This window comes from Hermetia illucens, chromosome 7 (assembly GCF_905115235.1).
Source record: "Hermetia illucens chromosome 7, iHerIll2.2.curated.20191125, whole genome shotgun sequence".
Lineage (NCBI taxonomy): Eukaryota > Metazoa > Arthropoda > Insecta > Diptera > Stratiomyidae > Hermetia > Hermetia illucens.
Window position 1 is genome coordinate 10,981,023 of NC_051855.1, and position 25,282 is coordinate 11,006,304.

Sequence of the window (25,282 nt, forward strand, 5' to 3'; positions counted from 1 at the left end):
TCCCTTCCTACAACAGCGTAGATCCTATCTGGATCTATGCACATTCTTTAAACTTTCCTCGGGCTTGATGGACTGCTCCGCCGCTGACGAGATCACCTGCCGTCCTGCGTCTTACAACACACGTAACGCAGATATTTTCAACGTGCCCTTCGCGGAGCTCGAAGTCTATTTTCATTCCCCGATTCCCAGGCTTTGCCGAAATTATAATGCAAAACAGCTTGGTCCTTTTAACTTCCCCACTTTAAGTAGTTTTAAACGTAGGATAAGTTTTTTGCTTTCTCCTCCTCCTCCTCCTGAGGACAATAATTAATTGGAATTCTTGTCCGTTAATTAAATAAATAAATAACTGAATTTATGACAGTGTCAGCTGCAGCGCCACCACCCCCCGGAGTACCCCCCAACGCGGCCCCACCTGTTCCAAGAGTTTCGACAAACCTCCCGGTGTTAACTTTCGCGACGTCCCATGCATAGGAAGAGCATCGGGGTAGCGCAGACCGAGAGTTTGTATCAACCACTTCGACGACAATGTTTTAATGATTTTCCAGAATTCGCTTCCCGTCCACCAGCGACATCAGTGACTCCGACACGAAGGTTGCATCCAGAATGCTTCCCTAGCAGCCTGGGCGTCGGAACGTTGGAATGGATCCGGTGTTAAGAACTACCAGCTCTGTTCTCGCGACCATTTCCAGAATTTGTTTCTCTCTGAAGACTGTGTGAGGCTTGCTCCATTCAAGTTACCCCCGAACAGAATCCGCCCATCTGCCCCTAAGATAGCGTCGTCCAAAGCATCAAGCCTGGGTCGAAAGTCCGGCATCGTCTCATTCTGCCACTGGAAAACGTTATCCCTGAACATCAAACCCAGACAAAGCCGTCCCTTGGGTAAGAACCCTGAGAAGGATGTCGTCCCGAACCCATATAGTAGTGGCACCCGATATTTCAGGGTGGTATGAAACTGGGTCCTTGTTTCGGTACTGCTAATTGATGAGTATAAATTAGCTTTGGTCTCCGCAGCGAACTGCGGTAGCAACTCGTGGCCGATTGAAATGCGAATTGGATCATGTTGATCGCGTCCTAGCTCTTTCTAGTTCTGCTCTAAAGACTGGACACCGTCATGAGTCCGCTGTGTGCACGACGTTCTCATCAGACGGGCCACGGTCCCTGGATAGGACGCAGCTTTCCTTTTCAATGCAGGCGTTCGATTTATGGCCTGACTGACCGCATTTACGGCATGTTGCCCTTCTCTCCGGTCCTCGACATTTGGCTGGTGCGGTCCGGATTCGTATCCTACACACTACCCAACCAATTTTGATTTTCCCGCTATTTAGAAGCTTCAACGCCTACTGCTCGACAACTTCCACCACAGGGAGTTTTTGGCCTCGAGAGTTCGCAGTGGTGATACCAATTCGGACATTGATTACCTCCGGACATTCGCGTTTGATGGCGTCTTCTACCTCGTTCTTTTCTATGAGGCAGTCAAGATCTCGGATTTCCAGAGAACACGTCGGTACCAGGCTGGAAACCAAAGCTTTCTCTCCTAAAAGCCCCTTCATTGCTTCACAGAACGTAACTTTATTAGTTATCCTCACGCCTATTTCGACTAGGACTCCACCACCCTTCGTTTTACGAATGGAAGACACTTTTGCTCCGCTATCTTCAGGTTTGATCTTGTAATGGATTTTACTGAGGACTTCCGCAAAATCCTTGCCTTCTTCTTTCTTCTTTTGAGCCCTGGAGAGTATCTGAGGGAAATTTCTTTCAGATGCCCCTTCCTCCTTTCATTTTTTCCCCAGTTCACTCTACAATTGGTTGTCTGCAATCCGTTTGGCGCTCGTAGTGTTCACATCGGGAGACGCAGTTATTTCCGCTTCTCATGGATTTTCTCTCGTTCTCCGTGTCCGCCTATAATATGAAATTCTGTCCAGGAGCTTCTCCAGCTGCATCAATCCGGTTTTCACCCCTTTACTGACGTTTTTCTGGAAGAACGTCGCAAATTGCATGCGCTTCACAACTGCCGCGCATTTCCTAATAAGTCTTTCCTATTCAGCTTGCGCCACAGTAGTCGACAGCCCTCCCACTCAGCTTAAATTCGAAACCATTTGACTAGTTTCAGCAGTTTCCACTGTGCCTCTTTGCGCAACTATAGCACTGCGTGGTATTGCCTGGGTTCCCGTCTGCGTTGGAGGTGCAGCATCACTTTGCGAGTCCACCTCTCGACATGCGCATCCCGATGTCTCGTCGGATATTTCAACCCTTGCTGCGTCCACCTCTCGGCCTGCGCATCCCGATGTCTCGTCGGATATTTCAACCCTTGCTGCGTCCTTCCCTGGGCGCTGAGGCTTGCGACGCATTTTCATGCTACGTATAAACGCAGCCAGCTCACTCTCTATTTCCACTATCTCCTCGTTTCTTTTGATTTTGTTCGCCATTTCAGTTTTTTACCAGCGCATCGTGTGCAAGAGAGTGGGTCGCGATAGTCAGGAACGGATATACCCCCGTGGACAAAGCCCCTATCCCATTTCCCTGAGGTCTGACCTAGGATTAGCTGATCTCGGTGCTCACGGACGGATCAGCGCTCGCTCGGGGCAACGCGGTCTACTAATACCCGTTCAATGCACACTACCCGACCAAGGTCCCGAAGGGGCTGGCTCCTCCCAGTTTGTCCTGGCGTGAATCGGTCACTAACAGTTTGCTCTTCACCGAGAAACTTTCTCAAGGCTACTAGGACGCAGGTAACATGCCAACTAAGGAATCAGAACTACTTGCTACTTGGCGCCACTCCCCGTATCGTAAGCGACCCTTTAAGGATCGTTGACGACCCCTGAGGTAATTTTCTTTTCATTGAATATAACCATGTGGGGTATCAAATCAAAGGCATCAATTAGTACTTTTCAAAGTAGGTATTAGTTTTCACATTGGTTGCAAAAGGGCGGAGTGCGGGGACCAAAAAATGGTCAATCAAATCCTACCATTATTAACAAATTTATAGTAAATCAAAATTGTCTCATTCGCATCAAATTGCTATTCCATAAAAGATAAAATTCTAGTACATCAGATTGAATGTCAAGTATCTTCTTCTTCTTTTTCTTCAGCCTTTGTCCCGTTCACATGCGGCGTCGGCACGTCGTGATCGGTTTCGCCATTTGGCTCTATCGAATGTCTGATCTGGGTGCGATCTCGATATATAAATAGAACCATGGTGTACCCAAATCTTCTTATGTAAAAAATCAACAAAGCCTTTCATACCTGAACGCTTGAGTTTCCGATTCCCGATTTTTTTGAGCGTTTAATCTCATTATTACGATAGAGTAAAAGAATTGAAGTCCTTAGCAAGGGTCTATTTTTTTTTTGTTTTATTTTCTTTGCATTGCATCCAACAGGCTATACGTTATGTTCTTGTAGAAAAACTCCTTTTACCCCCTTTCTGAACCGTCCGGGTTCCAATTTTGTTCACTATATAACAATATATGTAATGTAGACATAAATTAAGTATGTTGCTTTGGATTGGTAGTACAGCGGCAAATATGTTTTAGGGGGCTCAGTGTTTCAAGACTAAAGATTGTTGTGGTCAGCTCGATTTTTTTAGATGTAAACGTAGGTGGAAATGTTAAAAATACACAACTGGGATTCACATCCACTAAAAGTACCTCCCACTCTTCTAAAAATGTCCCCACGGGACTATCATGAAATATTATTCCGCAGAAAATTTGTAGTTTCCACTACCACTCCGGCGGGTTTTCTGGGCCCAATCAAGTTCCTGGAAATTCTTTTATAAAGCAACTATCGCTGCGTTTGGTATAATCCAATTTGCCTCTGGTCTCAACATCTCCTCATGATATTATGGGGTCTGATAGCTACGTTGAAGGAGTCCCTCAACCGTCTTTTGTCCTTCATGAACTTGGGACAGTGGAATGTAATGTGATCCGGTTCCTCGGGTGAAGTAGTGAATTTCGGACCAATGGAGGGAAATTCGTCCATTTCGCAGCGATGCTGCAGTTTAGCAATCCGTCGACCACGGGCCTCCTTCATCAGTGCTAGTACCTAATCTATCTAATAGATTAGGTACTAGCGCTGATGATGGAGGCATGTGGTTCCGAAAGAGGCATTTCTGTCGCACTTCTTAGTTTTCCAATTGTAAGACAATCCACGGCGTGCCAGAGACATACATTTATCCATGGCTTTCGAAGAGCAAGTGATCCACACTTGATGATGAGAGCCTTGTATAGGATTAGTTTGGTTAGACTGACTTTCTTACGAAAAAGAGAGTGGATCCTACCCAATGCACCATTTGCCTTGCCAATAGTGAGCTTCACATGATTATTAAATCCTAGGATTTCATTGAAATTGATTCCTAGATCTTCTTTTTCTTCAGCCTTTGTCCCGTTCACAAGCAGGGTCGGCTCGTCGTGATCGGCTTCGCTGTTTGGCTCTATCGAATGCCTGATCTGGGTGCAATCTCGAGGCTTTCAAACCCCCATCCAACGTATCAAGCCACCGTTGTTTAGGTCGGCCTTTTGGTCGTTTACCATCAAGCTCGATGTTCAGACCAATCTTGGCCAGTGAATTCTCGTTTGCACGAATTGCGTGACCATACCATCGAAGGCGCCTCTCTCGCAACTTTTCCACGATCGGTGCAACCCCATAACGATCGCGGATATCCTCACTTCGGATGTGATCTAAACATGTGACGCCACTAGTCCAACGTAGCATCTTCATCTCCATTACCGCAAGACGCCGTTCATTGTCTTTTATAGTCGGCCAACACTCAGAACAATAGACAACGACAGGACGGACAACATTGTGGTAAATTTTAGATTTGAGACGTTCGTTGATACGTCGATCACAAAGGACACCAGTTGTGGAACGCCACTTCATCCAGGTTGCGTTAATGCGTGAAGCAATTTCATAACGCAGTTCTCCATTGGCTGATAGCGTTGACCCGAAGTATTTAAATCGCTCAGTTCTGGGCAGATCCCTGCCGCTGACAGTGATTGTGCCTGTTTCATGGGGATCGGTCGTCAAAAATTCAGTTTTGTTTAAATTCAATCTGAGACCGTGTTGCATGAGGCGATTATTCCATTTTTGAACAAGTTGCTCGAGATCATTTTTACTATTTCGAGGTTGGTTGGCGAGAAAGGGTCGTGGATCCATTTGATCAGAATTTTCCCATTACAGTTAATGGCCGTATCGCCCCAGTGAGTGTGCCTGGAGTTGAAGTTGACTCCAAAGACCAAGTATTTAGATTTCAACTGGAGACCACTCAACACTTTTAAGTCATGTCCCAGTTCCTCATTTGCTGGGTGGCATCTTATATAAACGGAGACTATGGGAATGTACTTCACCTTGAAGGCATCGTTGAGCTCTTGAGAGGGCTCCAAAGCCACTATGAATAGTCCCGAATGTGACTTAATTGGGACCATAGGAATCTCCTCATGAAAAGCTTTATCCTGTTTGGTCAGGAAGTTGGCCACTGATCTAATCTTTAGTTCCGGATGCTCTGCTTTGAGCTCCGCAAGGATTCCCGCAGCATCGGTTTCCCGATGAAGCGCTCGAAAGATAAGGGACTGCGTTCTCAGGGATTGAAGGGTGCTAGTTGTGGCACTGAAGCCTGAAGAGTTTGCCGTGATCCTCGATGGATTCGGCAAAGATCAGGGTCCTATTCGCCCTTGTTATTTTGTAAGCTTTTTTTTATCCCTTTTGACTTAAAGGACCTTAACAATTGAGGGACGTTTAGGGAGTATCCGGTAATTGCCGGTATTTTTTGTTTTTTTTTTCGGTTTCTGGACCTCATTAGCCTGTGAAGTGCTTCCAGTAATCTTCACATTTTTGGCACTAACTTCAAATTTTTTCGGCTTTCACCTTGTCACGAAGGTTATTTAATCCTCGTCTTTCGAGGAGTCAACGAGGTGGCACTCGTTGTTGCTGCCTTCTACAATTGCTACCTCGGCGCAAGCAGATGCACATCCAACGATGTCGTCCATTTCAATCGATTGCCCCGTTTGCTCCGTTTGTTGTTGCAGCTGCTGCTGGTTTTCCTTTTTTTGCTGTTTCTCTCTTTCCGGCCTGCTCGGAGTTCAGCAATCTCCTCCTTGAGCATGCTAATAATTTCAAGTAAGTCTGCTCGAGTTTCGTCTGCGAGGCTCGGGCCCCCTTCTTCGTCAGAGGGGCCTCCGGTTTTGGCCCCCTTGGCGGACATCTCTTTGGTTTTCTTCTGCTGCTGCTACCTGCAATTCTGTTCTCCCGGGGATGTGATTTCCACCTGTGAAAAATAAAGAAAATACAAAAATATGTTATCCATCCGACTGACGTCGGTCGGCAAAATTAATCCTGAAATTTTTTTTTTTTGTTTTTCTTAACTGTCGCGGCTGATTGCCCACCGAAGTCGGTTCTAAATGCTCCAGAAGTTGAAGATTCCTCTCCTCGTTGGTTGGCTCTGGAGTCTGGAGTCTCGTGACCGCTGTCTTGACTGAACATATGATGAATTTATTTCACTTAACTCTATAGTCTTTTCTTTTAACAGTTTTACTTAAAACGAGCTATAGAAAACAAAGGAACTACTTTTATTAAAAAAGATTTATCCATTTTCGATCCTAGGTTAGGTGGCCTTGATTTGTTATAAATTTTTTCCAGTACTAATTGCTCTGTATGGGTCGAATTTCCAAACACTCTATAGACACAGACAAAATATCAGGGGGAAATATATATATATATATTATAATAAAAAAATAAGCCTCCGCCATAAGTCGAAGTAGCACAATATCTTTTTTTTCGCAACGCAAAAGATGCTTCCTGAAGTTTTTGTAGTTATAATTTGCAAATCTATAATAACAAAAAAGAGAAGGCATGAATTGATCAAAGTAAAATTTGTCAGATATTTTATTAAAATTATAATTTATGATTTATGATTTATGGTTTAATGTTTGGGATTTCTCAAATTCAACGATTTTGGAAGGAGGTTCCAATATCTTACAATGAATTATATCATTTCATCGAATTATGGTACTAATCTTTGCCTTACCTTCCTGTCCTTATTCCACTTTCCTCGTTATCCTTACAAAGTCAGTTTTCCGATTATTATTTTCATGTATCATTTTATGTGATTAAATGGCTGTGCAACAAAAACCACCGTTAATTGCAACTTAAAATGGAGTTATGCATGATATTTTCTATGTTTTTATATAAAATGAATTGATGACGGGGTTAAAGGTGAAGGAAAAAATCTAATTTGTGATAATAGTAAACACTTTTTACTTAGTTATTTAACATTTTATGCTAAAAACGGTGAACATTGTTAAAGAAACTCTGAGTGTATTTCGAACTTCAAATTGGTGAATGGAATAGATACCCATTCATATCTTATATATGAAACAGCAGAAAGTTTCGATACAACTATCTAAGACGACTCGCTGTTGATAGAATTAGAATTATCACTTAAATGGTTTCATTCTCTATTCCACACAATTCTGGTTAACACGGAAAAGTGCAGATAATATAAGCTACATTCTCGATAATTTGAGAAATATCTTAAGGGGGTCATCCCGTTTTTGTTGCCTTTTTTTGAAAAATTATATTGGAGGACTGGATAAAGATAGAAACGTGATTTTTTCACCATATGTTTATTATTATTCTGTTAAGGGAAAGTCGCACCGCGTCCTTGAAGAACTATTGTGCCCCTTTTACTGGTTATAGTGTACCTTTTGATCATAGTATCTCAAGCAGGCCTGTAACCGTTAGGAACTTTAGTATGTTCGCCACTTCCAGAAGTTTCAGCTTTGCATTTGGTAAATTTCCGCCTGGAATATGCTAGTGTACCTGCCCATTGGCTCAAAGTACAATTTTCTTGGACCAATGACACCGGCACCCGCTCCCTCTGCTGTGAGGGATCCGTCAGTGTACCAAGTAATCAGTTGCTGGTTTAAGCCGTATGTCGCAGCCACCCTCTCCCAGTTTGCCTTGTTAATCCAACGTGTTTCAAACTTCTTATCGAAGTGAAACCTCGTTGTCATGTTGTCCCTCGGTATCAGTAATTCGGGATACCGCCTAGAAAGGATATCAATCTTCCCTCGATTTAGGCAGCTCCCCGCCTCACTCATACTACCGGCCATCCTGAATATTGATCTCCTTGCCTGCATCTGTATGTGCAGATGGAGAGGGGTTAATCCCAGAAGGACCTCCAGGGATGCCGTTGGGCATGTCCTCATTGCCCCACCGATACACACGCAAGCCAGCCTTTGGAGCTTATGTAATTCCCTGGCTTGTGTGCTGAGTTGGGTTCTTTTTGCCCAGATTACCGCTCCATAGGTAATCATTGGCCTTACTATTGCAGTATATATCCAAAGTAGTATCTTCGGGCTGCAACCCCATCTTTTTCCTGCTATGGATCTGCAAGTCATCAGAGCCCTCGTGGCTTTTCGACAAGTGTTTCCGACATGTGTCTTCCAGAGTAATTTTTGGTCTAGCGTGACCTCTGTTTCTCGTTTCACCTCCATATCATGTAATCTTATGACTTTCAGGTGATCCAGCTTACGCCTCCTAGTGAATGGTACTATGGTGGTTTTGGTTGGGTTGATCCGCAGTCCCACCTTCCTGCACCAGACACTAGTAACCCTTAATCCAGTTTGGATTCTATCACATAGGGTATCTTCATATTTGCCCCTACAGATTAGAACAATGTCGTCCGCGTAGCCCTGGACTTGTATTCCAGTATTGGTTAACACGTCCAGGAGTTCATCCACTACCATACTCCACATCAGCGGCGATAGTACTCCACCCTGTGGACAGCCTTGAGTGGTGTTCATGATAATAGAATTTGTACCTGTTTGTACCTCTGTTTGTCTGCTTTCTAGCATTTTGCCCATCCAGAATGCCAGGGTGTTTCCCACTCCTTTGCGGCTCAGGGCATCCTGTATCTCTGTGTGCGATGTGTTGGAGACCCAAGGGACTTTCACAAGCTTCCAGCGTGACAGAATTCCTATTGATCCTATTGATCCCAGATTGTACAGTTGATGAAATCCTGATACGAGAATCGGTCTTCTGATAATTTATAAGCAAGGTGCTTGCGTGCATACACTCAAAACAGCGACCAATTCCTCAAAAGCTTTATTTGGATTTTGCCTTCCGAACAGTTGCCCTCGGGCAAACAGGCAGTTGAAATTGCTACCCACTTAGCAGTAATGATCTTCAACGGAGGGTTTTTTGTCGACGCAGTCAGTGACGCTGCAAAAAGAGCTCGTATTCAACAGAAAGAAGAAGAAGAAGAAAGAAATGCTGTCAACCGAAAACATTTTCTTAGAAGGGAAGGGGAAGGGCTCTACGACCCTGGAATTGCAGATTGAATCGTAAGTTTCTGTAATCATGTTTTTAGGCTTTATTTTGAAATGAGTTTTCCCGAAAGTTGACTTTTCAAAACATTGTGGCATCACTTCTGCCAGGATACTCCTGGTACCGTATTCAATCAAGCTTTTTTCTGTTGTTCAATGGACATCTCGCTATGATTTCCCGAGCCAATTGTTGAAAATTTTGATTTGTTCTCTCTCTATGAGCTACAAAGTCTCTCTCTTTCTATGAGCTACAAAGTCGCCTATGGCATTTCGACAAGGACCTGTGATAAGGACATTTCAAGGACATAAGAAAACCGATGGGTATTTTTCAGAAATAATTTTGAAAAGTCAAAGCGTGTACAAATTAGATTATCTTCAGTGGTTGCTTTGCAATTTATTTTCCAGAAATAGGCCTGAAATTTACGCTTGACGGTTGGAGACCGCCTTAAGCGAAGTAATTTTCAACTCCCTAGTCCAGTTCCGTTGTGTCCTGCTAGAAAAAGGTCAGTTAGCGCGTTACCAGACACTAACAAGCTCACGGTTAGTCATGAGGCATATTACATTCACCTGAGAAAATGAAAACTTAGATGGTTTCCATATGCAGTAATCCACTATAGCCTTTCCCTACTTCTCAGTCCAATAGCGTACCACTGTTGTCACTTCTATTCAGCTGTTGGGTAACGGAAACAGAAAGTAGAAAGTATCTGGAACTCGGTCTAAAATTACTTCTTGATCACCGTAGGAGACAAGGCTTCTCCACTCATTTGGCTGGAATTTCGAGCAGGTGGTTTTGAGACAGCAGTAGCATGGGTTATTTCCTCACGTGCTACTCCACGATCTTCATTGTGAAAATCTCACACCAGCTTCACGCTCCGTTCAATAATTGTTGTTGTGCTCTCGATCTCGCTGGCATCAGCCATTTCTTTTATTTTCGGGGCATCCACGAAAGTGGCTGGATCAATTTGACAATGAACGGGAGTTCAAATTTGCGAATTTTTCACCATATATTCTTTAATATCCTCGGCATGCATAGCAATTTTTTTCAGCCCGACATAATCGCTCATTATTGAAGTACACGGAAACTTATCCACCCATCTCTAAAAAAAAAAGTGTTTTACGGATTCCATGCTAGAAGGCGCTCTGTTCATCTTAAAGGGAAGAATGAATGACATTTTAATGTGTGGAGTGTGTTCGTGAATTAAGATTATTAACCAATATCGAAAGGTAAATTTTTGGGAGCTTCTTTTGTAAATTTTGTTGTGTTCTTTCGCTGCTTCTTAAGGCGTGAATCACAATTGTCCTAGTTTGCGGACTGTAGGAAAATGTTCTGAATAAATCGTGAAATTTTCAAAGAATTTCGTTGGATAGATTTTGATGTATGGTGGTACCCGATTATCAACATTTTATTTTTAGAGAAAAACGCATTTAAAAATTAGTTAAAAAAATTCAAATGGTTCACAAGCCTGAAATTTCTTCTCTCTCCTCAAAGAAGTCATATCAAGCCGATTGTTGCTCCTTTGCCGGAATGCTCGCTCTATTAGCGAGCGTCGTTCGGACCGGTGAGTTTGCACTTCAAGATGGCGGTTGACGTAAACCTGACATATGAGCGCTTACTTGTTTTACACTGTAATTTTCAAATGACTAGGAATAGCGACAATTTACTTTGCCAAAATATTCGAAACTATATTTGGATAACAACAATATTTGGATAATAACAATTTTTAGGCCCTGATACTCGGGATGGTCAATTTTAATGGAAAATGTTTGACCTTCAACTGTCGCAGTTTTTGTCATTTGTCTAAAAACGAATGGTAGGAATTTGTAATGAATCAAATACGGGCTGAATCCTGCAGTATTCAATTCCAAATAAGGGGATTTGGAGTAAGATACCACTAAGCAGTTCTACCATTTTCCGCAACACCTTTGAAACGACCCTCATATTTCAGAAATGTACTGACTGGAAATGGAAATGTATTACTTGGAGAATTGAAACTGCAATAAAACTATTTTAATGACAAGTGATTTAAGAATATTTAGATTTTTTTTTTTTAAATAAAAATTAAAATCGAAACTAGATCGTGATTTTCTCAGCTGTTTGTTTTTCTTTTATATCAATTATTTTCTGAATAGAAGTCTTTAAGTCACTGGAATTTATTGTGCTTTAAAAGACTCCCCAGTGGTAGGTCCAAAGTTGGCACTGTATTAGCTTGTGCTTATTAAAAGGGCCATGTACAGTTTAGTTTCTCCCTCTGCTTAACAGTCCATTTGGACTGATAGAAGAATTATATAAAAATGAATGTTAAAGGTGAAAAGGCGCAAAATATAATAAAAACTATAATAATAAAATAAAACTAACAATAACCTATTTCAGCTCTAGTTTTACACATAAATTAATAAGCTAAAAATATAGGAAAAGCTTCGTTAAAAAAAAAAAAAAGATTTTTTTTTACTGCATCAGATTTATACAAAAATTCGTCCTTACCTTTTTAAGGATGACATTTGGTGTTGATCCGGACACACACATAGATTCATTAGAACAGGCCGAGGCAGCCACCGTTGAGGGAACATCCAAATGGTCATGCAAATTAACCATTACAGGTACACACCGAATCCTTTTTATTTTTTATTTTTTTATACGTTTTTTTTTCGTTTATTTATTTATTTATTTATTTTTCATTTTTTCGTAATTTAATTTTAAACTCAATCGAAGGAAAATGTTACATGCTGGAAGTTTTATGTCATTGATTTCTTGGATTCTTAATCTAAAACCGAGAAATCAGCAAGAGATTTTTTATGTTTATAAAGGGAGCATTTGAAAAATTGTAATATCTTTAAAAACAATTAAAATCTCAAAGTACATAAACGATAAACATATCCAGTATCAATGAAATGATTGGCTTCAATACGCAGAAATAGTACTAAATATCTATTTTTTTACAACTGCTTTCCTTCAGAAAACATCTATTTTTCAATTTTTTCTTATTTAATTTAGAGTAAATTTAGCTTAGAAATCAAGTTCCAATTTATCTTATTTTCATGAAGTGTGTTACAGTTTCTTTCAACCCTATTTTCACCTAATTTCGAATATCAAAAAATCGCTTTCTAAGAAACCATAGAATTATCACTTTTTTTTCTTAAATTCTTTCTAAATAAAATCACCTATTTAATATGACTATCCCCCAATAGATTTAAACTAGGCCCCCTTAGTTTAACTCTCTCTCTATCTGAGCTCAAATCTACCTCCTCTAGCTATTCCTTGTATGCTTCACTCTTTCTAGAGGAAATTTACACATAAAATATTAAATAAAATTAATAATTTTACGTGAAGTAAATATGGTAATTTTCACAATCTTATTATTGTTGTTATTAACATTTTTAAATCTACAAAATGAATGAAAAACTCATACAACATTTTCAAAGATAAAAAATACCGAATATCTGATTTTTAAACACATTTATAAAAATTTATTTCACCGCCAAGTTCTTTTTTTTGTTTTTGACAGATTTTCAAAATTAACTAATGCATACCAAATCAATAAAATTGTTTTATTTGTTTCAACAGCATACATACAACTATTATTTCTATTTTTGCTTCAAATATTTGCTGATCCATTTTATTTACACATTTAATTCACTAATATTCATAATTGATTTACCAATATCAGATAAACTAGATATATAAGGCTACATACAAACACTAGTTTTTGCTCACATTCAAATCTAATAGCTATTTTTAATTACTCTTTTGAGTTGCTTTCAAAAGGGCATTGGCAAACCACTACAGGTTTATTAATTTCTTTTTTTTTTTTTGTGCGTACACGAGCGCGTGTGGGATTCACACCCACTAAAAACCACCCCCGGTCTCTCCAGCCCCAGCCCCGCGGGACCACCATTGAGGCATTACTTCGCGGGGTAGGTTTGCTCTTAGGCACTCATCGCAGCTTTCCTCCTTCCTTGTTCCTTCAGCAGCTCCTCCTGCATTTCGATGATTGCGGAGCCAACTGCAAGCCACTTCTCCTCGGACGCCAGCATCTCAGTAACCAAGCTCTCCGGGGTCCCGCTCCTGTCCAGCACCTGGTTTAAGCTCCCTCTCTCCATCGCAAATCGTGGGCAGTGAAACATCACATGCTGTGGATCCTCCGGTATGCCATCGCATCTGGGACAGTTCGGAGAATCATCCAACCCAAAGCAGTGCAGATACTGCCTGTAGCAACCACCGTGCCCCGTGAGAAACTGGGTAATCCGGTAGTTGGTCTCCCCATGTTTTCGCTCAAGCCACACCCCAATGTTGGGAATGAGCCTGTGTGTCCACCGACCTTTCGCAGACTTGTCCCATCTGCATTGCTAGAGATCAAGCGACTCTGACCTTACCTCCTCCCCTCCATATGTCTTGCATTGTACAGGACACTCATTTCTTTGGCCAGAATGTCAACCGGGATCATGCCTGCCACCACCAATACTGCCTCATCTGATGTGGTTCTAAAAGCACTGCAAACCCTCAAAGCCATCCGCCGGTAAACCGAGTTCAACTGCTTCCGTCTCTGAGAGTTTGCAAGTGCCTCTGGCCACACAGGCGACGAGTAGAGCAGGATGGAGCGCACCACTCCGGCTAGCACCAACCTCCGGCAATGTTTCGGCCCACCAATATTTGGCAACATTTTTGCAAGTGCCGTGGTGGCACTGGCTGCCTTTTGGCATGCATACTCTAGGGGTTCCCTAAAACTCAATTTGGTGTCAATTATTACCCCCAGGTATTTGACAGCCGGCTTTGATACGACCGTATGTCCACCGACCTCCACTTTTACAGTGTTATTTTCTCTGCGTTTCGTTATTAAGCCCGGCCCGGCCTTTTCTAGTCAGGACTTTACCGCTCTCACTGTTTCTGTTGCGTAAACCTCCACATCTTCTGGGTGTTTTGCTGCAACAACCACAGCTAGGTCATCAGCAAAGCCGACAATCGTAGTCCCCTCTGGGACGGGAAGAGCAAGCACCCCATTATACATGATATTCCACAACAGGGGACCAAGTACCGATCCCTGTGGTACCCCGGCTGTGACAATGTACTCTTTGAGGCCCTCATCCGTCCCGCACCAGAGAGTCCCCTCTGAGAGGTAGTTTTCCACCAAATTCGCTAAGTATCCGGGGACACCTATGTCAGCCAACGCCACCACGGCACAGCAGCCGCCAGAAATCAGTGCACCTTTTGCCAGGTTTACCACCATACTAATTGCGTCCACCGTAGAGTGGGCGCGTCGGAAACCAAACTGGCGTTCAGACAAACCATTGCTGGCTTCGACGATGGGCAGGAGTCTGTTGTAGATGACTCTCTCCACCATCTTCCCCATTGTATCCAACAGGCAGATAGGACGATAAGACGCTGGGTTTCCAGGTGGATTGCCAGGCTTCGGAAGCAACACCAACTTTTGCTTTTTCCACTGGGCAGGGAATATTCCTTCTTTTAGGCACGCCTCGAAGGTGTTGGCGAAAAATTCGGGCCTAGTCTTCACTGCCAGTTTCAAAGCTCGGTTGGGGATGCCATCCAAACCTGGGGCCTTGTTGTCACCCAACCTACCACATATTTCCCGCAGCTCCTCCACAGTTACAGGCGGTATTATGCCGTCATTTAGCTGGACAAAAATTTGCCTTCCCCTATTTTCGTGGTGAGGGAACAGAGTGGTAACAATCTGTTTCAGGAGGCGCGGACAGGTCACCTGGGGTGATTTCCGCAGCCTTTTCATCACCACTCTGTAAGCCTCGCCCCAAGGGTTTATGTCGGCATGGTCGCACAGCTGTTTCAAGCAGTTCTTTTTGCTCCTCCGAATGGCTTCCCTTAGGCGGCCACGCAATTGCTTGTGTGCCTCCTCTCAACCGTCGCCACCGGGTTTTCCCCTGAGCCTCTGGCAAAGCCTCCTTGCCCGGAAACATGCGGCTCGCAAACTTGCGATTTCGTTGTTCCACCAGTAGTTGGGTTGCCTACTGGGGAGCAATCGCCTTCTGGGCATAGTAGCATCGCATGTTTCCGTCACCCATCGAGTGATCTGGGTGGCTTTCTCGCCAGCCGTACCATTCAGGGATATGTCGGATTTGAGCACCGCGGAAAACGCGTCCCCCTCGAAAGCTTTCACTGTCCAGCCAAGCACACCACCCGGCATTCTGCGAAAACTTTTTTCGAGCTCGATCCGCCCTCGATCTCTATGCAGATTGCCTGGTGGTCGCTGTGAGTATAGTCCTCACTGACATGCCAAGTGATTCTACTGGCTAAAGTGGCACTCACGTATGTCAGGTCCACTATAGACCCCAGGTCCCTTCCCCGGAAAGTGTACGAAGACCCAACATTCGCCAGTACCACGTCCAGCTCCGCGAATGCTTCGAGGAGAACACGTCCCCTGAGATTAGTTATCCGGCTGCCCCATTCAAGAGCCCACGCATTTAAATCGCCTCCTATTATGATCGGCCAACGTCCTCTTGCATCCAAAACAAGAGCAGCAAGCATCCGCTCATACTCGACGAGTGTAGCGCTGGGTGGAGCATAGCAGCTGTAGATGTGGATGCCCTTCACCTTCCCTCCGGGTGCTCCATTATTTCCTGGAAGGCTTGTTCTCCACAAGTCCACAGCGCTGCTTGGCCCGTTTGGTCTTTGACCCAAACGCTACCACCGCGGTTTCGGTATGGTTCACTTAGTATGGCCACATCGATGTTTTTCACGCGAATGGTTTGCGCGAATAGATCCTGCGTCGCCTCGCAGTGGTTGAGGTTGATTTGTATCAACCTCATCTGCGATTTGTGCTAAGGGCTCTCCTGTATTCCGGGCACCTGCTGCTGCCCGCAATGTGCCGATGGTCCACACCCTCCTTTCCTTTGCACAGTAGACAATTTGGGTCAGCTCCGCAGTCCTTGCTGATATGGCCTTCCACTCCGCATCTCCTGCATTGCTTTGACCTGTCATTTGGGTTAGTGCATGACTTCGCAATGTGACCAAAGCCAAGGCATCTAAAGCACCGTTTTAACGCCACCTGTTCCCTAAGGCGACACATAACCCAGCCTATTCTCACTCTCCCTGCTGCTAACAGTTTGAGTGCATTCTCCACTGGTAGGCTGATGATGGCGGTTTGTGTTCCCCCATAGGCTTACCTTAGCGTTTTCACCACTGACTCTTGTAGTCTGGCAAGATCGAACTGTTTCTCCAACGCTTCGCGAACCTCCTCCTTCGTCGTGATTTCATCTATATCTTTGCAGATTATAGTGATCTCCGCCTGCTAGCTCTTATGTCGGTTTCCTGCCCTAAAGTCTTCCCGATTTGGCTTAAGAATTTGTCCGCGGTTACATCCTTGGATTTCTTAAGTTCCAACATAAGATCTCCCTACTGGGACCGTCTAATGCGGCTGACGTTGTCTCCCAAATTGTTGAGTTCGGGGTCTGCCTCCACTTTCCTGAGAATGTCGGCGTATGACCCTTCGCCCCGTTTGGAAATGAAAATCACGTCCGGTCTAATCTTCCTCCGATAATTTCTTTTCCGCGGTTCTACCTTCCTCCAAGCTTCCGCATCCGCCTTCGAAGGTTCGATCCCCTTTCTCGAGGTAGCCACTGCAGTATTTTCACTGGCAGCTTCAGACGTACTTTTCTTGAACTCCGCCTTTTTGGGAGTTGAGTCCTTTTTTCTTTTCGGAGTTTGCTGGCCTGTTGAGTCATTCAGCTTCTCGCGCAGCCTCTTCCCCGGTTTCTCCCCTTTTGTGCTTTGAACCGGCGTTACTTGAGTTGCCTGGTTCACTTTTCCAATCGGCGACTTCCCTACTCGTTCATCATGGGCCTTGCCGTACGTCAAATCTTCTGGTCAATCGGTTCTCAATCAGGGCATTTCTTGTGTTGGCTGGCACCTATGCCAGGTAGACTCGTCAGCCCTACACTAGTCTCCAATCTAAAGGACCAATTGACACAGTTTTCTGCCTACATTCATCTTTCCCCATTTGCAATTTGCCATTAAAAAAGAAAAGGTGAATATAGAATTCGGTGCTAGATCCTTTCGTTGCCATTTGATTCACTCCATTTAAAGCCCCTTCACCTCCGGATTTTTCTTTAATTACAATTATTATCGAATTGTAACTAGAAGTTAGCTTTATCAATCCTCACTTTTTGACGCATCTAATTTTGGGCCATATTACTGCCGTTGGTACCCGGTGAATGCATCGGTATTATTGACAATATTCAAGGTCCTAGAACCAACTATAAATGGGGCTGAAACCTCCGGGCCTGAGGGAAAGTACTACGTTCACGTGCTTAGGCTGTAGTTTATATGCTTACGAAGCCATGATATTTTCCAATCTTCCCCTCACGCTAAGTTCACCCAGTATTTTCCTCCGTTTTCTTCGGCCTATTACAATTTTGTTAGTAATAGTCCGATTTCCACCAAACTTGGTAGCATTATGCTTTGTAGTATAGCCTATACCACTGCAATCTGATGATGCTAGAATGAACTTAAGGGCGGGAGTTGAGGTTTCTAGTCAATTTCTACCAAAATACACTAAGAAATATGGAAATATAGTTTTACTAGATTTATTTGAACAGATATCGGTATGCAGACTATTTTGGGGCCTAGATATCATACACTTAGACCACCATGATTTGCAGATTGAGTCATTTTTGAAAACGAGTCCTTGAAGTCAACGCTAATATCGCTTGACGTCATAAATTCTTTTTCTTCACCCTTTGTCCTGTTCACAAGCGGGGTCGGCTCATCGTGATCGGTTTCGTCATTTGGCTCTATCGATTGCCTGATGTGGGTGCTATCTTGAGCCTTTTAAATCCCCATCCAGCGTATCAAGCCACCGTTTTTTTGGCTTGACATCATAAATCAAATCAAGAAACATCAGTGGTAGTTACTCATGAAAATATCAAAGTATCAAAGTTCATTTTCACGGTGAAATATCAAGAAGGACAATAAAATATTGTTTCGTGCTTTGTTGCAGAAATAACTCCATAAAACGCCCGCTGTAAGGCGAAATCCGGTTTCTTTGCAGTCAGGTTTATATCGTGACTTTAACGTTTTTTGTGAAACAAAACCTTATTAAAATCGATTCAATCTGTGTGTCTGTCACACAAAGTTTACTCCAAAATGGCTGGAGCTATCGTCATGATATTTCGTGACAGTATGCGGTCTGTGAAATGGTGACACATGCAACGAGTTGGATTCATTCGAAAGGGGGAGCAAATTTTTTTTCACAGTCATGTAGGGTATCAAATAAAAGTACTAGATTTGTATTTTTCGGAAAGGATCTTATTTCTGGTATAGGATGGAACACAGAGGAGTGATGATTCAAAATATGTGCCCCAAAAAGTAATGCAGGTCTCGCTCTGATCCAACCGAGAATTCCTTGAAAAAAATCACAACAAAAAGTCTATAAAAAAATCTTAGCCTCAAAATATATTTCATAACGATATCTGCTCAAATAAATTTAATATGTAATAACATATTTACCAGAAAATCCTTCTTCAGTTCAATTGAGAACTACAAACTTTGGCATCAGTATAAGTGACAATATTAGACATAAAAGAAAGCAAAAGAATGTCAAAGTTTTGTATTTCATGTGAATTTATTGCACTCTAAGACGTGTATGACGCCATCATCCTATAAAGTGAACTTATATGAATGGCAGAGTTGAAGTTTGGAGACATATCAGGAATATTTTGAACTTTAAGCTGTGTAAGAGTGAAAAAACGTGCACAGATAGTTTCCTTCACACGATCTTTATACCCGAAGTGTAGAGCTTCCGGTGTTACGTCGTTGTTTGAATTGAAAACCTGCAGCTGTCAAATCTCAAAACAAGCGCATCCTACCGGGAGGAAATGAGATTAATACAAATGATATCGCAGAAGAGATACTGCAGAATATTCAATCGACCCATGCTTCAAATCCCTCTCAGTGCAAAACCAGCTTATTTTAAGTTTGGCTTATTTTTTATTTTTTAATAGAGTCATACCATGGCCCACTAAAAAAATGGTTACCCACTCGCTAGTAATTAACGAAACTAACAAGATCATCACCACAGTTCTAACCCTGTAGTGAACCCCCTCCTTGGTGAAAAAGAGCAGCTTATTGAATATCACCAATATTGGTCTCTAAAAGACGCCTATTCCATCATGTAGGCCAGACAATAAACTGCTAAACTTTAGGCTGAATTTAAATTTTTTTTTGTTTTTACTAGATCAGACACACAATTTGTATATTTTCCAATTACTAACACATAACACAGATATGCAACAATAATTACTAAATCGGGAGGACTCAGCAACAATTCCTATCTAAAAGTAGAAACATAAAAGCTAGATAGCAATTTTATGGTAGTTTAAATCTGGGAGAGAAAATTCTAAGCGTAGTAAAAGTAGAACTCCATCAATATCTAAAAAACAATAAAAGAAAGGTAAATCCTGAATATCCTTGCAGTTACCGCATACACCAAATATCTTAGATATTCTAATCCTTGGATCCCTAGTATCATATTGAAGTGTTTTTGCTTAAAAATTTTTATTTTGAAATCTAGAAAATATCCACAAAAATCAAGCAAATAACCATTTGAACCACCACAGAAAAAAAAAAAAATGAAGTCAATTCATAAAATGAAATATTTAATGTTTCTTGCGGTGGCAGCCATGATGAATTTATGATCTGACGGATAATTCAGCACCAACATTACTACCCATCAACAATACAATATAAATTGAGAACCAAACTCGATATAAACGAATGTTCATCTGATTTAATTGGATAAATATTTGGGTTATCACTTAATACCCGTTCTAGGATACATAGTATCATGGCTCCTTTACATTCAACGAGAATTAAACGGAACGTCTTTCACAATAAGTGATAATATTAGACATAAAAGAAAGCAATCCAACTATTATTAAGAAAATTAAGACGAAAATTCAAAGTTTTGTATTTCATGTGAATTTATTGCACTCTAAGGCGTGTATGTTGTCACCTGTTAATCCTTGTCTTAGATGTTACCTGCAATTATTTGACAGGTCGGATTTGTTTCGCAACAGTTATTTTCTACGGTCATTGTTTCTTCACATTTCTTGCATAAAATTAACGCTACTCAAACTCAACAAAGCACAAATGGATCCTTGAAGGTTTTCTCAAAACTTATTAACCTGTACTTGTCTACGGAGTGGGATAACAGGAGAGAGCAAAAGAAAGAAGAAGAAATTTCAAACTTTCAATTATCAGTTCTGGAACGTGTATACATATATACAGTGAACAGACTTGAAATGCGGACACCTTCGTAAGAAAAACTTAAGCGTTCTGACAGAGGGTAAAGGAGTTGTATTGATTTTGTTTTTTTTTTGTTTAAACAATGTTTTATTGTATAAGGCCTACAAATAAGTTCTGTCGATTTTTTTTTTTTAATTTGAAGCTTTATTGTGAAAAATTGGTTATACATTCATTGTTCAAAGTATTGCCCATCGCTAGCCAGAACTTTCCTCCATCTTTCAGGCAATTCATAGATACCATCGCGCCAAAAATTGGCCGGTTTGGCCGCTATCCACTCATCGAGCCATTTTTTGAGTTCGTCGTAGTTGGAGAAGTGCTGGTCAACCAGGCCATGCTGCATCGACCGAAACAAATAGTAATCAGAAGGAGCAATGTCTAGAGAGTACGGTGGGTGGGGTAGGACTTCCCATTTCAACGTTTCTAGATATGATTTAACGGGCTGTGCAACATGTGGACGAGCATTGTCATGTTGCAAAATAACTTGATCATGCCTTTGCTGGTATTGCGGCCGTTTTTTCTTGAGTTCGCGGCTCAAACGCATCATTTGACGTCGGTAGAGTTTGCCCATGACCGTTTCGTTCAGTTTTAGCAGCTCATAGTATACCACACCCAGCTGGTCCCACCATATACACAGTATGATCTTCTCACCATGAATATTCGCTTTGGCCGTCGATGATGAGGCATGGCCGGGGTATCCCCACGTTGCCCGACGCTAGGGATTATCGCCAGTAACTCTTCGATGCAGAAAACCCTTCCTTTCTTGTCGTTCGAGCAGTTGTTCGCATATGAACAAACGGCGTTCGACGTCTCTTGGCTTCAGTTTATACGGAACCCAATTTCCGACCTTTGGGATCATTCCCATTGCTTTTAAACGATGCCAAATGGCTTGCTGAGTGACTCCAAGTGTTTTTCCAAGTTCTTCTTGCGTTTGCGATGGATCTTGGTCGAGCAATGCCTCTAATTCTTCATCTTCAAAAATTGTTGGCCGTCCGACGCGCTCTTCGTCTTCCAAGTCAAAATTGCCACTTTTAAACCGTCCAAACCACCTCTGATACGTTCGCTCAGATGGAGCATGGTCACCATAAACTTCCACCAAAATGCGATGACTTTCGGTTGCTTTTTTCTTCATATTGAAATAATGAAGTAGAACTCCCCGCAAAAACGCATTATTTGATACAAAATTGGCCATTTTCGTTGATGAAAAAAGTATTGTTGTTTACACTTCAATTAAATAATTTATACTGACGTTTGTGCCTACTGACAGTAGCTTTACGATGAATGTTTAGAAAAGTGGATCAATGGAATAAAAAACAAGCTACGCCATCTATTGTGAAAACCGACAGAGCTTATTTGTAGGCCTTACTTTTTAAATTTCGACTTCAGTTTTGTGTTAAGCTTTTTGCACGCTTTTACTTTTCCATCGCCTGCTTTATTCCGTGCAATACGTGAATTGCACGCCGGCGGAGGAAATGTGAAATCCAAGCGACAGAGTCAAGGCTGTATAGGAACCTGAAGAGAGAAGGCGAGCCCTAAACTGAGTGGAGAGCGCCGGTGGCGTCATCTGACCGCTCGCATTTGCAACATTCGAAATAAATTTCGAATGTCGCGAATCCTGCCGCGCCATAAGGCCATCATCCTCAAACAACTTAGGCTTATGTACGACTTACGTACTGTTTTTCGACTAATCGTCGAAATGGAATGTTTTCCCCGCGTAACTCTTCCGGGGTATCCAGCGTTTTTAAGAATTTTCGTGATGATGATGATCATCATCATCAACGGCGCAACAACCGGTATCCGGTCTAGGCCTGCCTTAATAAGGAACTCCAGACATCCCGGTTTTGCGCCTAAGTCCACCAATTCGATATCCCTAAAAGCTGTCTGGCGTCCTGACCTTCGCCATCGCTCCATCTTAGGCAGAGTCTGCCTCGTCTTCTTTTTCTACCATAGATATTGCCCTTATAGACTTTCCGGGTGGGATCGTCCTCATCCATACGGATTAAGTGACCCGCCCACCGTAACCTATTGAGCCAGATTTTGTCCACAACCGTATGGTCATGGTATCGCTCATAGATTTCGTCATTGTGTAGGCTACGGAATCGTCCATCCTCATGTAGGGGACCAAAAATTCTTCGGAGGATTCTTCTCTCGAACGCGGCCAATAGTTCGCAATTTTTCTTGCTAAGAACCCAAGTTTCAGAGGATTACATGAGGACTGGCAAGATCATAGTCTTGTACAGTAAGAGCTTTGACCCTATGGTGAGACGCTTCGAGCGGAACAGTCCGGTTGTGGCTTCGTAACGAGTTGTTTTCCGTGTAGGGCTGTCAGCCATACCCAACCCCCAACTTGGAGGACCAGTTGGTACAATTTTTTCCGTTTTTAGGTGCGGGAGACTCGCCTTCATCCTTCTCCGTCTGCAGCTTTTCGTTAAGAAAGAGCTCCCAGCGGTCACCACGTGGAGGTGAAGATAGGGTTTGGTAGTAGAGCTGTTGGTGTTGGTTCAGCAGACATTTCCCAGGTTTTATGCTCCATCGTGGGTACCAATTCACGTTTCGCCCTGGGACCTATACTACCCTTTGACCCTTTCCTGATGATATCTGAACAAATTTGCTTATTGCACTTTTACTTGTTTTCGCCTGTCATCTCATTTCCAGTTAATCGGTCATTTTCTCACCATTGCCAGAATTCTGCGGCTTTGTCTCCAGGACAATGTTGATAGACGACTATCGACTTTTCGAACGAAACTAACCAGTTAATTTGACGTTATTAAATGAACTCCTTGGAGAAATGGATCTCGTCTCTTCCTCCAACGGCTCCCCCAATTTCCCTACAACTTGTTCAATTTAAATATTGAGTTGGGGAAAGACAAATGTCGTATTTGCGATCGAAATTTGACGCTTTATTTAACATACTTAGAATTATCCGATTTAAGCCAAATATGCGCCGTTTTGTTCGCAAACTTGTTGCAATTTAGAAGGCAACTTCGTTATCCCCCTCCCTTCCTTATTTGCAAAAAAAATCAGACAGCCAGTTTTCGCAAGCCTCTTTTGAGGCCAACTTAGTAACACCAAGAGCGTTTTGCATGGACCGGAAGAGATGGTAATCACTTGGTGTCAGGTCAGGACTATACGGTAGGTGCGATAGGACATCCCATCCGAGCTCTCGTAGCTTCTGGCGGGCCATCAAAGATGTGTGAGGCCAAGCGTTGTCCTGGTAGAACACAACACCAATTCTGGCCGCTTCTGGTCAATCGCCTGCCTCAAACGGTCGAGTTGCTCACAGTAGAGGACTAAATTAAGGGTCTAATTGAGCAGCTCATAGTGGATGATTCCGTTCCAATCTCACCAAAAACACAGTGAAACATTCCTGGCCCTCAATCCGGGCCTGGCGATGATTTGGGCCGGCTTCGACCACGATCTTTTTCACTTGAGGTTATCGTACGTGATCCACTTTTCATCACCAGTTACTATCCACTTCAAAAATGGGTCGAATTCTTTTCAGCAGCGCATCGCAGGCGTTGATTTGGTCCAAGAGATTTTTGGCGTCAACTCGTGTGGCACCCAAACATTCAGCTTTTTTTTGGAATCCAATCTTCTGCAAATGGTTCTAAATGGTTTTATGGGGTATACCCAGTTCCTGGCCAATCGAGCGAGTGCTCACATGCCGGTCTGCTTGGATGATTTCGACGATTTGATCGGTTTCTACGACGATTGGCCTACCAGTACGATAGGTGTATCTTCGATATCCAATGCACCAGAACGAAATCGATCGAACCAACGCTGTGCTTTGCGAATCGTTACAGTATCGTTACTGAATAGACAATCAGCCATTGAAAACCATCGGCTATGTCTATTCCATCTTACTGAGTTCCGTGATGTTTAGGTTTCTATTTTCTCAAAGTAATTTACATCTAGACATGGTTTATCTTAAGAATAGCTTATGATTAGCTTAAGCTATCTTAATTTATTTAAAATAAATGGATATATTTTATTTGTTTGACCAGCCCGACTTTCTCTGTAATTTATTTCATTTTTTTGTGTATTTATAACATCGGTCTTAGCTTTTGTTTTTATTTTAAAAGAAATTATTTAATTAAAAAAAAAACTGCGCCTGCACTAAAGGCGGGGGCGTGCTGTATGCCATCCGAATGTTGACCAAATGGAATCTCTTGAAAAACGCATTGCAATATGAACGATAATGCGCACAGGATGTCAAATCCTGACTACTACACAATTTTGCGGGGCAATGCACAATGACTAGGGCTCGCTAACTCGCACGCAAAAGAATTGTAAATATCAAGGCATGTGATATTGTGGTTTGTAGCACATAGTCGCACTCCTGGACACCCAGCATCAAAATCCTTCGTGTTGCGAGTATATACTTGATCTACATATATATCTGAAAACTTTCTAGTTTTTGCCTCTCAAATATGATAATTAGATGTTGGCATTTCCAAAATAGCAGCAAATTTAAAATGGTAATTTTTGCTGGAGCCTGTCCCCCTCCTCCTTGTATCACTGGTTACTATCAAATACTGTCTCACGTATACAAATGACTATATCCTACATCACATATACGACTTATTGTTGCTGTTTGAAAATACGCTTAATAAACAAATAAATAAAACATAAAAATTGAGCATGAGGGATAAAAAATATAATATAAAACTATTTAAAAACCAATACTGTTTTCAAAAAT

At 42.4% G+C, this 25,282-nt stretch overlaps 1 protein-coding gene across 23 annotated transcripts in view; it reads left to right on the forward strand.

Moving 5' to 3' along the window:
- LOC119660950 (protein unc-13 homolog B) overlaps window positions 1–25,282 on the forward strand; it is a 241,664-nt gene that overhangs the window by 159,355 nt on the left and 57,027 nt on the right. For 19 of the 23 annotated variants that reach the window (XM_038069982.1, XM_038069969.1, XM_038069978.1 and 16 more), the window contains one exon: window positions 11,809–11,915. The exons of the other annotated variants lie outside the window; for them this stretch is intronic. In XM_038069982.1, coding sequence (XP_037925910.1) covers window positions 11,809–11,915 — 107 coding nt within the window. Of the gene's footprint in view, window positions 1–11,808; window positions 11,916–25,282 lie in introns of those variants that run through there. 23 annotated transcript variants of the gene reach the window in all.